This window comes from Aspergillus welwitschiae, assembly GCF_003344945.1.
Source record: "Aspergillus welwitschiae strain CBS 139.54b unplaced genomic scaffold BDQ94scaffold_23, whole genome shotgun sequence".
NCBI classification, from domain to species: domain Eukaryota; kingdom Fungi; phylum Ascomycota; class Eurotiomycetes; order Eurotiales; family Aspergillaceae; genus Aspergillus; species Aspergillus welwitschiae.
In genome coordinates this window covers 302,552-313,501 of record NW_020798717.1, presented here as the reverse complement: position 1 = coordinate 313,501, position 10,950 = coordinate 302,552, and the positions used below count along the sequence as shown (strand labels likewise).

General features: G+C 52.6%; 7 protein-coding genes across 7 annotated transcripts; 3 read left to right on the top strand and 4 right to left on the bottom strand.

The window, feature by feature from the left end:
* Positions 1–66: 66 nt before the first annotated feature.
* On the bottom strand, positions 67–801 carry mog1 (Ran GTPase-binding protein MOG1; the record flags this gene model as incomplete). The annotated part of the gene is made up of 2 exons (XM_026771871.1): positions 67–637; positions 707–801. The coding sequence occupies 2 exons, from the start codon at positions 799–801 to the stop codon at positions 67–69; spliced, it is 666 nt and encodes a 221-aa protein (XP_026624593.1).
* A 619-nt stretch (positions 802–1,420) lies between these two features.
* On the bottom strand, positions 1,421–3,550 carry BDQ94DRAFT_146996 (NYN domain-containing protein). The gene is made up of 2 exons (XM_026766931.1): positions 2,343–3,550; positions 1,421–2,295 (listed from the first exon to the last, which is right to left on the bottom strand). The coding sequence occupies exons 1-2, from the start codon at positions 3,279–3,281 to the stop codon at positions 1,675–1,677; spliced, it is 1,560 nt and encodes a 519-aa protein (XP_026624592.1). The 5' UTR covers positions 3,282–3,550; the 3' UTR covers positions 1,421–1,674.
* A 591-nt stretch (positions 3,551–4,141) lies between these two features.
* On the top strand, positions 4,142–4,760 carry BDQ94DRAFT_58700 (heat shock 9/12 family protein). The gene is made up of 3 exons (XM_026776115.1): positions 4,142–4,268; positions 4,348–4,540; positions 4,603–4,760. Exons 1-3 carry the CDS (start codon positions 4,235–4,237, stop codon positions 4,643–4,645), a joined length of 270 nt encoding a protein of 89 aa, XP_026624591.1. The 5' UTR covers positions 4,142–4,234; the 3' UTR covers positions 4,646–4,760.
* Positions 4,761–4,874: 114 nt separating this feature from the next.
* Positions 4,875–5,732, bottom strand: BDQ94DRAFT_171992 (uncharacterized protein; the record flags this gene model as incomplete). Its single annotated transcript, XM_026771870.1, has 1 exon — positions 4,875–5,732. The coding sequence occupies one exon, from the start codon at positions 5,730–5,732 to the stop codon at positions 4,875–4,877; it is 858 nt and encodes a 285-aa protein (XP_026624590.1).
* A 232-nt stretch (positions 5,733–5,964) lies between these two features.
* Positions 5,965–8,287, top strand: cog6 (Golgi transport complex subunit COG6; the record flags this gene model as incomplete). The annotated part of the gene is made up of 2 exons (XM_026773592.1): positions 5,965–6,304; positions 6,359–8,287. The coding sequence occupies exons 1-2, from the start codon at positions 6,002–6,004 to the stop codon at positions 8,285–8,287; spliced, it is 2,232 nt and encodes a 743-aa protein (XP_026624589.1). The 5' UTR covers positions 5,965–6,001.
* On the bottom strand, positions 8,245–9,855 carry BDQ94DRAFT_146990 (GTP cyclohydrolase 1 type 2/Nif3). Its single transcript, XM_026766930.1, has 4 exons — positions 9,664–9,855; positions 9,554–9,597; positions 9,373–9,498; positions 8,245–9,313 (listed from the first exon to the last, which is right to left on the bottom strand). Exons 1-4 carry the CDS (start codon positions 9,768–9,770, stop codon positions 8,484–8,486), a joined length of 1,107 nt encoding a protein of 368 aa, XP_026624588.1. The 5' UTR covers positions 9,771–9,855; the 3' UTR covers positions 8,245–8,483.
* Positions 9,856–10,055: 200 nt separating this feature from the next.
* BDQ94DRAFT_146988 (bola protein) lies at positions 10,056–10,950 on the top strand. Its single transcript, XM_026766929.1, has 2 exons — positions 10,056–10,424; positions 10,527–10,950. The coding sequence occupies exons 1-2, from the start codon at positions 10,208–10,210 to the stop codon at positions 10,700–10,702; spliced, it is 393 nt and encodes a 130-aa protein (XP_026624587.1). The 5' UTR covers positions 10,056–10,207; the 3' UTR covers positions 10,703–10,950.

Below are 10,950 nucleotides of genomic sequence, written 5' to 3'. Positions count from 1 at the left end.
TACATACGCATAATGGTATCATTCCTCCTCCTCCACCAAACATTAAAAGACAACAAAGACCCCTCCCTACCCAAACAAATCCCAATCGACAACAACAAACCCATCTTCATCACCAACCAACCCCTCCACACACCCCCCAACAACGCCCTCCTCGACCCTCAACCCATCCTCATCCCCCCTCTCCAAAAACTCCTTAACAGGCACATTCCCCCAAACCACCAAATCACTCCCCTGCTCCTCCAACCTCACCACCACAAATCGACAAAGCACCCCATCCTTCGCAACTGGATTCGCCGACCCCAACGAGACACTCCCCGTGTATACCCTCCCTCCCCGCCATTGGTCCCGATGAGGCACGCTCATGATAGGAGTGCGGAATTGAATAGTATCTTTGCTGACATTGTCACTGTCATGGACATCGAGAATGTGGTAGAGGATGGCGGCTTTATCGAGAGTTTCTCTATCTTGAATCTGGGTGGTGATGCCGCCGGTGGCAGAAGCAAATAGATCACTATGCTTAGATAATGTTTCCTGACTTTTGCTGTCGGGGACGTATTCGTTTATTTCGTAGATGAGGGTCGAGAGGGTTGTCGGGGAGAGGTAGAGTTCTTGGTGGTCGGGGATTTGGCGGAGGTTACTATTCCTTCTTATCAGTATTTGAGGGTTTGGTTGTGGAGAGGAGAGAGGGAAAGGGAAGAAGATTTACCTGGCATCTAACCAGCCTTTGGGGATGAGGCCTTTGATGGCGCCGCCGTAGAGGGGTTGCGAGGTGTATGTTGTTGTTGCTGTTGTTGAGGTCATGGTGGGATGGATGGATGGATGGATGATGCTATGGAAATGAGTGAATGGGATGTGTGGTGTGGTGGTGGTGGTGGTGGTATGGTGTGGTTCGGTGAGAGATGGGCGATGGTTCTTTCTTTGTAGGCGGATGTAATTCTTTGTAGTAGTAATGGAAAGGAGATGTATGGGATGATTTAGAGTATGTTGTGATATGGAGGAGAGGAAAAGCTGAGCTGCGCGGAGCGGAACTTTGATGGTGGGGGCGGGGTGTTCGGGTGGCCGGCCGAGGAACAATTATAGTAGTAGCTTCAAGTAATGAAGACTTCACACGTCACACATTGATGATGATTCTAAGATTCTACCGTGGATGAGGTCCGTTCCAGATGACTGAGAGGGAGAGAGAGAGAGAGAGAGAGAGAGAGAGAGAGAGAGAGATAGAGTACGTGCTTTGCATTACCTTGATCTTATATTAACCTGATCCTAAGTATTTCATCCTCGACTGATCGGATCTTGCAAAATATGTATCTGCTACATGAGTCCCCATCTACTTTTACGCATATTGGCAATCTCAGCCAAGTATTCTACAATCATGGAGCTATGATAAAGATAGCAGCAGAACAGTTAAGCAAAATGGAATGAGATGGAAACAATATATTGAATAAGATGACTAGGTTTCATGAAGCTTGTAGTATTGGATCCCCGGGGATACTTGAATCTAAGCTCAGCAGTAGTCTCGAGAATGATTCAATTTGTTGTATCCTAATCTCAAGCTCCTATCTTCGATGAATATCTTCATAAAACACCAGCAAATCAACATCCTAAAGAAGTAATAACAATCTGACCTGCCAACAAGCAGCGACAACTAATGCAGTGGTATCAAGTATAAACCAAGCCCTACATATCAAGCAGCTCCTCAATATACTCGTCCAACGCAATCATCCGAAATCGGTTCCCCCATTTCGCCCGGAATTCCTTCCGGCGATAGGCATAGCTCGTCACTTGACTGAAGCTCACCAGCTCCACGGCCCAGCCCCGGCTCAGCGCCCGCTCTACCATCTTCATAAACCCGCCCGAGAATTCGGCTTCCGCCGCGTCTCCCGTGGCTAACACGATGGTTGCCGGTTCGTCCGTGTCTAGCAAACTTTCGAGAATCTTCAGATGCAGAATTTCGTCCACACCCTGCTCGACCCAGCGTTCCTCTGGTGCTTCGTTCGTTTCTGAACCGCTACCAGGGTCGTGAGCGCCAGCTCGAGGATTCTTGCGGAATCGCATTTGGCGAGGAGTCATATGCTTGACCTTGTGGACCCGGTCGAGAATGTTGGCTTCGTAACCAAGTTGTTCGCCTTCAGTGATGGCTGCAAATCGATCCGAGCCCACCAAGACTCGTTTGGCGGTGGGCCGGCCACGCTCGAGGATTAGGGAGAAGTTCTGGAATGACAAAGGCAATCGACGGATCCGCGTTTTCACCGGAATTTTGCGCGATAGCTTCACCGTATCGTGAAACCCAACCATAATCTGGCCCAGTTAGTACAAACACGCGACTGTTGTCAGGTCATACATACATTAGACATGTCAACAAAGACATGGATGGGGCGGCGTGTAACGTCCGTCTTTTTAGGATTCAAAGGCCGTCCAACCTGGGTTACGGCATCTGCATAGTCGGGGAAGTTCTTCAAAAGCTTAGTCAAGAGACCAATCCTCCGATCAGCCGTAGATTTGTATGCGACAGGCTGTACGCGTAGCGTGCCAGAGCTGTGAGGGTTCTTCACAGTCTTCGAGGGAGGTGTTTCTACAGACTCATCGTAGGAGGAAGGCGGCGTCTCATATGGATCACACATGGCACCCGCCGTGCCGACCTGCGGAGGGACCAGCGACGGAGTGCCTCCACTCTTAGGCAGAGGGGGATCGAAAACGCTGAGGTTGCCATCGGACTCGGCTTCCACAGCGCTCTCCGATGTGCAAGACTCATCTGCATGCTTACTCAGTGTAGCATCTGATTTATTAGGAGCTCGTTTCCCGGCTGCGGTCTTGGCCTGCAAGTTGCGGGACTTGGAGACACCGGAGACAGGTATAGGCTTTGACGGGGTGCGAGGAAGCACCTCATCCAAGTCTGCGGAGTCGACATGGTTACTCAAAGGTCGTTTGAGAATCTCGATACGTTTAGGCGATTGTGGCGTGGGAGTAGGCGTGTTCCGCTGGATATCACACGGTTCAACTGGTGGGCGAATGGCCGAGATGCCAGTACTGCCTAAAAGCTCCCAGAGAGAACCAAAGTCTCCTAGCTTCGGAGGGGCTCCTTCACCAGGCCTTACCTCGCGCATATCATTAGAGGAAGAGGAGCCATCGTTGTTGTTTGTCTCCCAAGTAGGCCGAGCAATTGAGGCGGACTCCGGGTGGCGATAAGGAACCGATGAGCTACCAGTGCCGTAGGTCGGGGTACGGAGGAGATTGATCACCGGAGTGAAATCCCAATTTGAAGCTGATTCAAACGATGATGGCATTACAGGTATGAGGGCGAAATTGGGGTGCAATGATGGTGATGTGTGCCCGGCAGTAGCTGGAGCAGTGATTGATAAGGCGAGCGGGGTTGCCTCCAGAGATAATCACAAACCGACGGGCTCGCAGAGAACGTCAAGCACAAACGAGAAACGGTAGATCAAAATCGCAAAGAAAAACAGAGCAAATAGATATAGAGCCGATCAACATGGTGGTCCAGCAGACCTAACGAGAGAGAGTGTTGGCGCCAAACGCATTGGAAGGACGAAGAGAGGGAGAGCGTCAGGCAGGACAACAGGCAGACTCGGCCTGAAGGGACTCGCCGCGTGGCGGTGAACAGCTGGCCGGGTTTCTGCTGATAGTCACCGCTTGCTGTTTACACCGCAAAAACAAAGCTATACTGCTTTCAATCTAGCTCATTTTCGGGGCTCGCTTGAACATAATTCCGAGAACATTCTTGCGCTAACCCCATCGAGCTACATGCGATCATGCAGACGTCATGACTAGGGGCACTCCCGAAGAGGAAAGTCTGGACCAGATCGGCGAGTTCTGGCGCCATCCGTTTTCTTGACCTTGTACTTACTAGTACTCCATACAATGTGAATAAACCCAGATATCGTCATGGCCCGATGACGCGCATGCAAGATCCGGCGTCCTGATCGAAACCGGGGTACCTCCCCTCATGATGACGTTGATTCGCTGGTATCTCTTCCACAACTGCTTCCCCCCGGTTTCACTGGCTGTGTTCACATTCATCGATGGCGTAGCCATTCACTGCCAGGATTGTCGACGTCATGGAGCAACTTGAGGCCTCACAAAAACTTATATAAAGACTCTTTGGCACCGTCGAAGTCTTTCTCATCCATCAACAATTCAATCATCTACAAATCGCAATCCAATCCAAATCTCAACCACTTTCCAACACTTTTCAAACCTCTTCATCAACCACTCAATCAACATGTCTGACTCTGGTCGCAAGGATTTCTCCACCAGTATGTCTCCTCTTCCTGTGTTCAAGCCCCCCCGCCCCGCTGGCAGCTGGCTTGCGTGATGCTTACCCTTTTTCTGCAGAGGCTAAGGAGGAGATGACTCCTGATTCCGCCAAGTCCACTCAGGACAAGGTTAAGGAGACCGTCACCGACACCGGTGACCGTATCGCCCGCGGCTTCCAGTCCGACGACAGCAAGTCCGGTCCCCAGGAGGCTTTTGACAAGACTCAGCGTTCCCACGACAACAACGCCCACGGCGGTGCTACCAGCTCGATGTCAGTATTCACCTGATCCACTATGCAGTCGCTATAAAAGCATTTGACTAACAGACTTGTAGTGGCGACAAGATCAAGAACGCCGTTGGCCTGGGTGACAACTAAGTGCACGCCACATCCTGATTACAATCGATCGACGAGTAATGACCAACAACAATATCCCTCTGTGATGCATGAATTTCGGAGAACGATGGGTTGGCGGCTCACGGCAGATTGTTCTTTTCATGATTTATGAGTTTTGACGATACCACACTTTGATAGTATCACGTCTCACTAGCTCAATACTAGTCGAATATTTGATAACTCCCCAAGTTCTATATCAGTAGCGTAGTGTTCACTTCTCGCCTAGCTTCTCGAACATTGTGTCTCGTTGCTGAGTGAGTGTCTCGAGTTCCTGCTCTAGCTCCTTGTATTGCACCCGAGCACCAGGCACGTCTTTTGGCAGATCATGGAATTTTTGGACCCTCTCCACTAGTGTTTTGGTGCTCTCCAGCATCCTAATCACGCCCTGCTCCTCCGCAATGACTTCTGCGAGCGTAGGTCCCTTACTTTTACTCCTCTGTAGGGAGGCAATCCGATCTTGATACTCGCCGGCTTTGGCGTTGAGCATTTTGGTCTCTCTTGTCCATTCCGCAGTTAGCGCTGGGAGATTGGCCGGTGTTTCATACACCTCGTTGGTCTTAAGGTCTAAAAGCTGTTCTCGCAGCGTAGCCAGCTCCCTTTCTAAGTAGTCATGTAGCGCTTGTACTTTACTCATCTGCTGCTGCGCATTGAATTCCTCCACCGTGAGCTCAATGATTGATTGGCCCAGGTCTCTCGTATTTGTGCCCAAAGCTCCCAGTACTGCAGTTGTCTCTGCCAGGTCGTCCAGGTGTCGTCTGCCATTGTCGTCAAGACTATGTTCCACCTCATCCAGTATTTCTACTTTCTGCTTTTCCTCACCCTCCTCTCGAACTTTGAAGCTCTCAACCGCCTGCTCGCGAGCCTGGTGGAGAATGGTGGCCTCCTCATCCGCAGTATCATTGGCAGCGGCTAGTGCCAAGAGGGTGCGCAGAGTATCTTCATTTCGCTCGAAACTGGGAACCGGGTTCGGTGCGTACTGACGACTGAGCCATGCATTGACATAGGCCCAATCTTTGGCCTGGATGGCTGCTTGGCGCGCTTTGGCGGGGGAGAGGAGGGGGCTATCCATGGCAATCGATCGTGTTGTTGGGTTTTAATCGGATATTCAAGAGCTGATTAGCCATGTAATGATCTGAAAATTGAGAAACTGGTGCTTTTGCAAGATTGCGGATGGAGAAAAAGGAGAGGTCCGAAGGTTGATTCAGGTACAGGGACGGATCAACAACCCGGCCGGGGAAAGCGCTGCGCCGCTTCCCGCCTCCGGCCTCCGCTTCAGTCCAGCGGGACACTCGCAGCGACCACCCGGCCAGATAGCTCGACTAGGCCAACAGTCCCACGATGGCGAGCTACTTCCCTCCAAACGGAGTCATCTCCAGCCATGGCTCTACTCGAGCATCTTCACCAGCTTCGTCTCCGCTTTCACCCCCGGTACACCAGCGATCCAATGCCTTGTCCAACCGACTGACAAGTGTACTTTCGGCCTCCTATGCGGATTCGGACATTCGCGATGCGCTGGAGACACTCAGCCTCAGGGGGATACACAATACGGCAGAAGTTCGAAGACAGTTGCGCTTGGATGTTCAGAAGGAAGTCGTCGATAGCAATGCCGAGATCGTGCGGGATTTCGGGCTCGTTGCGGAGGTAAGATGCGCCTTTGCTGAGAGATCTAATGGTTGCTAACTTGGCGTGCTGTAGCAATTGAAACGGATAGGAAATGTAATCACGAATCTTAACCAGACGTGCGATGAGATGCGAAAGCACATTGTCTCTGCCAGACAGGAAACAACACCAGTGCTCGAGGAAGCGTCGGCTCTGATGAAACAGAGAAAAGAGGCAGAGACCAAACAGGAGCTGCTGGAAGCTTTCACCCAACACTTCATCGTCCCCGATGAGGACTTGCTGATCCTGACGCACGCCGAGGAGCCTATCGATGACCATTTTTTCGAGATTCTCGCCAGAGTCAAACAGGTCTACCGGGACTGCGAAGCATTACTCGGGGGTGAAAACGAGCGACTGGGCCTAGAACTTATGGAAAAGAGCTCTAGAAGTCTCAATTCCGCCTACCAGAAACTCTACAGGTGGATACAGAAGGAGTTCAGATCTCTCAACCTTGAAGACCCTCGCATCAGTAGCTCTATCAGACGTGTCCTGCGAGTGCTAGCGGAGCGGCCAAGTTTGTTCCACAGCTGTCTGGATTTCTTCGCAGAGGCCCGAGACTATGTCCTCTCCGATGCCTTCCAGTACGCCCTTACCGATGCCGTCTCTGGCACGACGGGTGATACCAACGTGAAGCCAATCGAGTTCTCTGCCCACGACCCCCTTCGGTACATCGGAGACATGCTGGCCTGGGTGCATTCCACCACCGTCTCCGAACGCGAGGCACTCGAGGCCCTTTTCGTCGCCGACGGCGAAGAGCTTGCTAAAGGCATCCAAGCCGGCCTAAGCAGCGAACCATGGTCCCGTATCGACGAAGACAAGGAAGTGTCTTTCGACGGACAAAAGGCTCTCAGCGACCTAGTTAATCGCGACCTCATCGGTGTCTCCCGAGCCCTGCGCCAGCGCGTCGAGCTAGTCATCCAAGGCCACGACGACCCCGTCACCTGCTACAAGGTAGTCAACCTGCTATCCTTCTACCAAACGACCTTCAGCAAACTCCTCGGCCCTCAATCCAACCTCGCCGAGCTCCTCGAGACCCTCGAAAAGTTCACCTTCAAGCACTTCGAGACCCTCATGCACGACGAAGTCAACAACATCTCAACAGATCACTCAGCCCTCACACCTCCAGCAGATCTCTCCGCACCCCAATTCCTCCAAGACGCCCTGGAAGTCCTCACCTCTTTGATGAAAACCCACGAGGCCTCCTACGGCGCCGACCCCATCCCCACCCCCGGCCCCAAAACCACATCATCATCACCACCACCCAAGGACACCAACTCCGAAAACAAATTCACACCCGTCCTCCACTCCGCCCTCGAACCCTTCCTCGACCTCGCCAAATCCTCTGCCGCAGACCTCCCCTCCCACACCACCCAAACCATCTACCTAACCAACATCCACCTCACCGTCCGCACAACCATCACCCCCTACCCCTTCGCCAGCACCACCCACCTGTCCCCGATCCAAACAGCCCTCTCTACCCTCCGCACAGACCTCCTCGATATCCAACACCGCTACCTCCTCACCTCCTCGGGTCTCCAGACCCTCCTTGCAGCCCTGGAACCGTTCTCCCCTCAACAACCAACATCCACAGACCAACAGAAGCCCAAACCAAATATATCAGACATCCTGACCCTCCCGGCCTTCCAGCCTCAGGCACTTATCAATATCAGCCAGCAATTGGACGACTTCCTCCCGAGCGCGCTTATGGATGCTACGGACAACTTGAAGCGCGTGGCCAGCGCGACGTTCGTGAAGAGTGTCACGGAGGATGCGGTCGAGGCGTTCTGTCGGGACTTTGAGTTTGTGGAGGGAATGGTTATTGCGGCGGATAATGAGGCAAGGGGGGTGGATGTTGGTGAGAAGGCGGTGGAGGAGGGAGGGGAGGATGAGGAGGGACTAGAGGAGGGGGGATTGAGGAGGTTGTTCCCTAGGACGACGGGGGAGATTCGGGTTTTGTTGAGTTGATTTCACTTCTTATGAGAATATCATTCAATTCATGCAGTGGCTAAGTAGGTAGAAGGTTGGGGTAGTGGGTGTATATAGTACGCTATGTGTGTGTATTGTTCTTTGATAGCATTTGTTTGTTCGTTTGTATGTGGACTCTAGCTTATATGGTATTTTGTATGAATATAGATGATTGCTAGTAGATGCTGCAGCAACTCTAGACCTGTCGAATCATAATACCATACGGATCACGATCCTTCTCACTAACATCCACAACACACTCCGCATCCTCAAAGACGTCCTTCAGCTCCGCACCACCCTTCAAACCCTCCTTTCTCTGCGCCTCCCACTCCTTCTTCACCGCATCTGCCAACTTCTCCCGCATCACTGCACGCAGATACCCGCGCTCCGTATTCGAATGCGCCAGCGCAACCACAACCGACCCACGCTCCACGGCCGCCAACGCCTCATGGTGACTCAACTCGCCAGTGAAAAGCAGATCGGGGATCTTCCCGCCCGTGCCCTTCAGTAGGATACTCGACCCGGAGCCGGGACATACGCCGATGGTGCGGATCTTCAGGTCCTCAACCGAGGCGGTCTGCGGAATAGCGATGGGGATACCGCCGGGATATCCAACGCCCTGGGCGATGCGGTCCACGACGGCAGTCAGGGGCTGGGGCTCGTCGAAGGTGACGATGCGGCCCATTCCCGCTGAGTCCATGCCCTCGGGCACTGGGGGCGGAGAGGGGATGATTGTGGTTCGGACATGGGGGACGGGAGTCGCGGGGGAAGCAGGCTGTGGGTCGGGGAAGGTGGCGTGGGAGTAGTGTGTTGAGGAGGATTTCTGGATAGTGGGCTTGGTGGTGGTTGTTGGGGCGATGGCGCCGGTGACGATGTCGCAGAGCCAGTCGGCCATGCCGCCGGGGGTTGCGTCGATGGCTGTGTGCGGGGAGTAGACGCTGATGCCCTCTTGGGCGAGACGGAGGAGGGATGATTGTTGGGGGTCGTTGAAGGTGATGGATTTGAGGCCACGGAAGATGATCGGGTCTGTGGAGGAACTGTGTGAGTGGGTGATGGGGTGTGCAGGTGTAGGGGGCATTGCGTACGGTAGGCTACGACTACTGAGTCGCGACGGGCAATTGCTTCGTCTGCAACTGCTTTGGTGAGGTCAATTGCTAGGAGGACTGAGTTTTTCTGTCTGCGGGTGTGGTCGAAGGGCGCTTCGAGGAGGACTGGGATATAAAGTTAATGGGATGGAAGATTGGCGGAGGACGGATGAGAGCTTACGGCCGGTGTTGTCCCAGCTCTTATCTGCCAATGACTCGGGGTAGCTATTGCATTGAAGACATTAGCCATAAGTAAGCTTGATTGACCAATGTAGGTGACGGAAAGCATACAGCTTCCTCATGGAGCTCACCACTGCCTGCGTGAATGGCGACGAAGTGGGGTATGAAGCAGACATTGTGCAATAGAGGCGGACGGATTGCCGACGAAGAGAGTTCATAGACAATGCTGTCGTTGATCTGAAATATGTGATGATCAGGTGCACTTCCGGGATGTCAGCTGAGCAGCGCAAAGTTGAGCTAGAAAATACCCCGCGAACATGAAACCAGATGAAGCTTTAGAAGAAGCGATGGAAGCCGAGGAGAAGCTGGCGCCACAGCCAACCTAATCCACTCTGGGGCTAGTGCCCACCAGCCACAACGGCAGCTGACCAATCCGTTTCTTACGGTACGGTACGGGAGGGAAGAGAAAGAGGATCATTTCCATCATGAAGGAGTTCCGTCATCCTACATCGGAAGAAGCATCACCGCGCTGCCCACCCTTCTGACTCAAACCGCCTTTGACGACAATCGGTCGCTTCACCCATAATATACTTACTTAATCTTCAACTATTCAACTATCCTATACTACTTCCGATACCGCCGTCCGGCTCGCTTGATGTACTCCCGCACCACTACCCTGTTGAGCAGAAGCTGCCGGTATCTTCTCCGCACCCCCGTCCATCACAAGTCACCGTTTTCGATTTCCGCGCGCTCCTTCGCGGCAGTCAACGCAGCCATGGCCGATGCTACCTCGGGCGTTACGGCCGACTCGCTGAAGAGCAAATTGATCGATCAGTTGCAGGCGCAGCATGTTGAGATTGAAGACTTGTCGGGTATGAGAGCGTCGTGCTGATTAATTGCATTTCCATAAGGGAATGAATGCTACACAACTATATGATCCTAAGACCAGATGTTGACGATACTCTTGTCTACAGGTGGTTGCGGACAGGCTTTCCAGGCCGTCATCGTCTCCCCCCAGTTCGAGAAGAAGACCATGCTTGCTCGCCATCGCCTGGTAAACTCGGCTCTGAAGGCTGAGATCGCTGCGATTCACGCCTGGACGCCCAAGTGCTACACCCCCGAGCAGTGGCAGGCCCTGCACCAGGGCTAACTTCTAGTGCAAAGACGGAGGCTAGAGGAATAGGAAATGAATATATCCTGGGGATTGACATGCCCTCAGAGGGCATGCCGTCGGGCGTTGGGTTATTCGACATCATGGCTTTGCGCTGCCAGTTATGACTTATGCTTCGCTGGCTGTGTTTCTGAAAATAGATCTATATTGCAATAAATATTATGATATATTGTCATGTGAAGAGCCTAAGTATATAAGTTTTTTTTTTTTTTTTTTTTTTTTTTTTT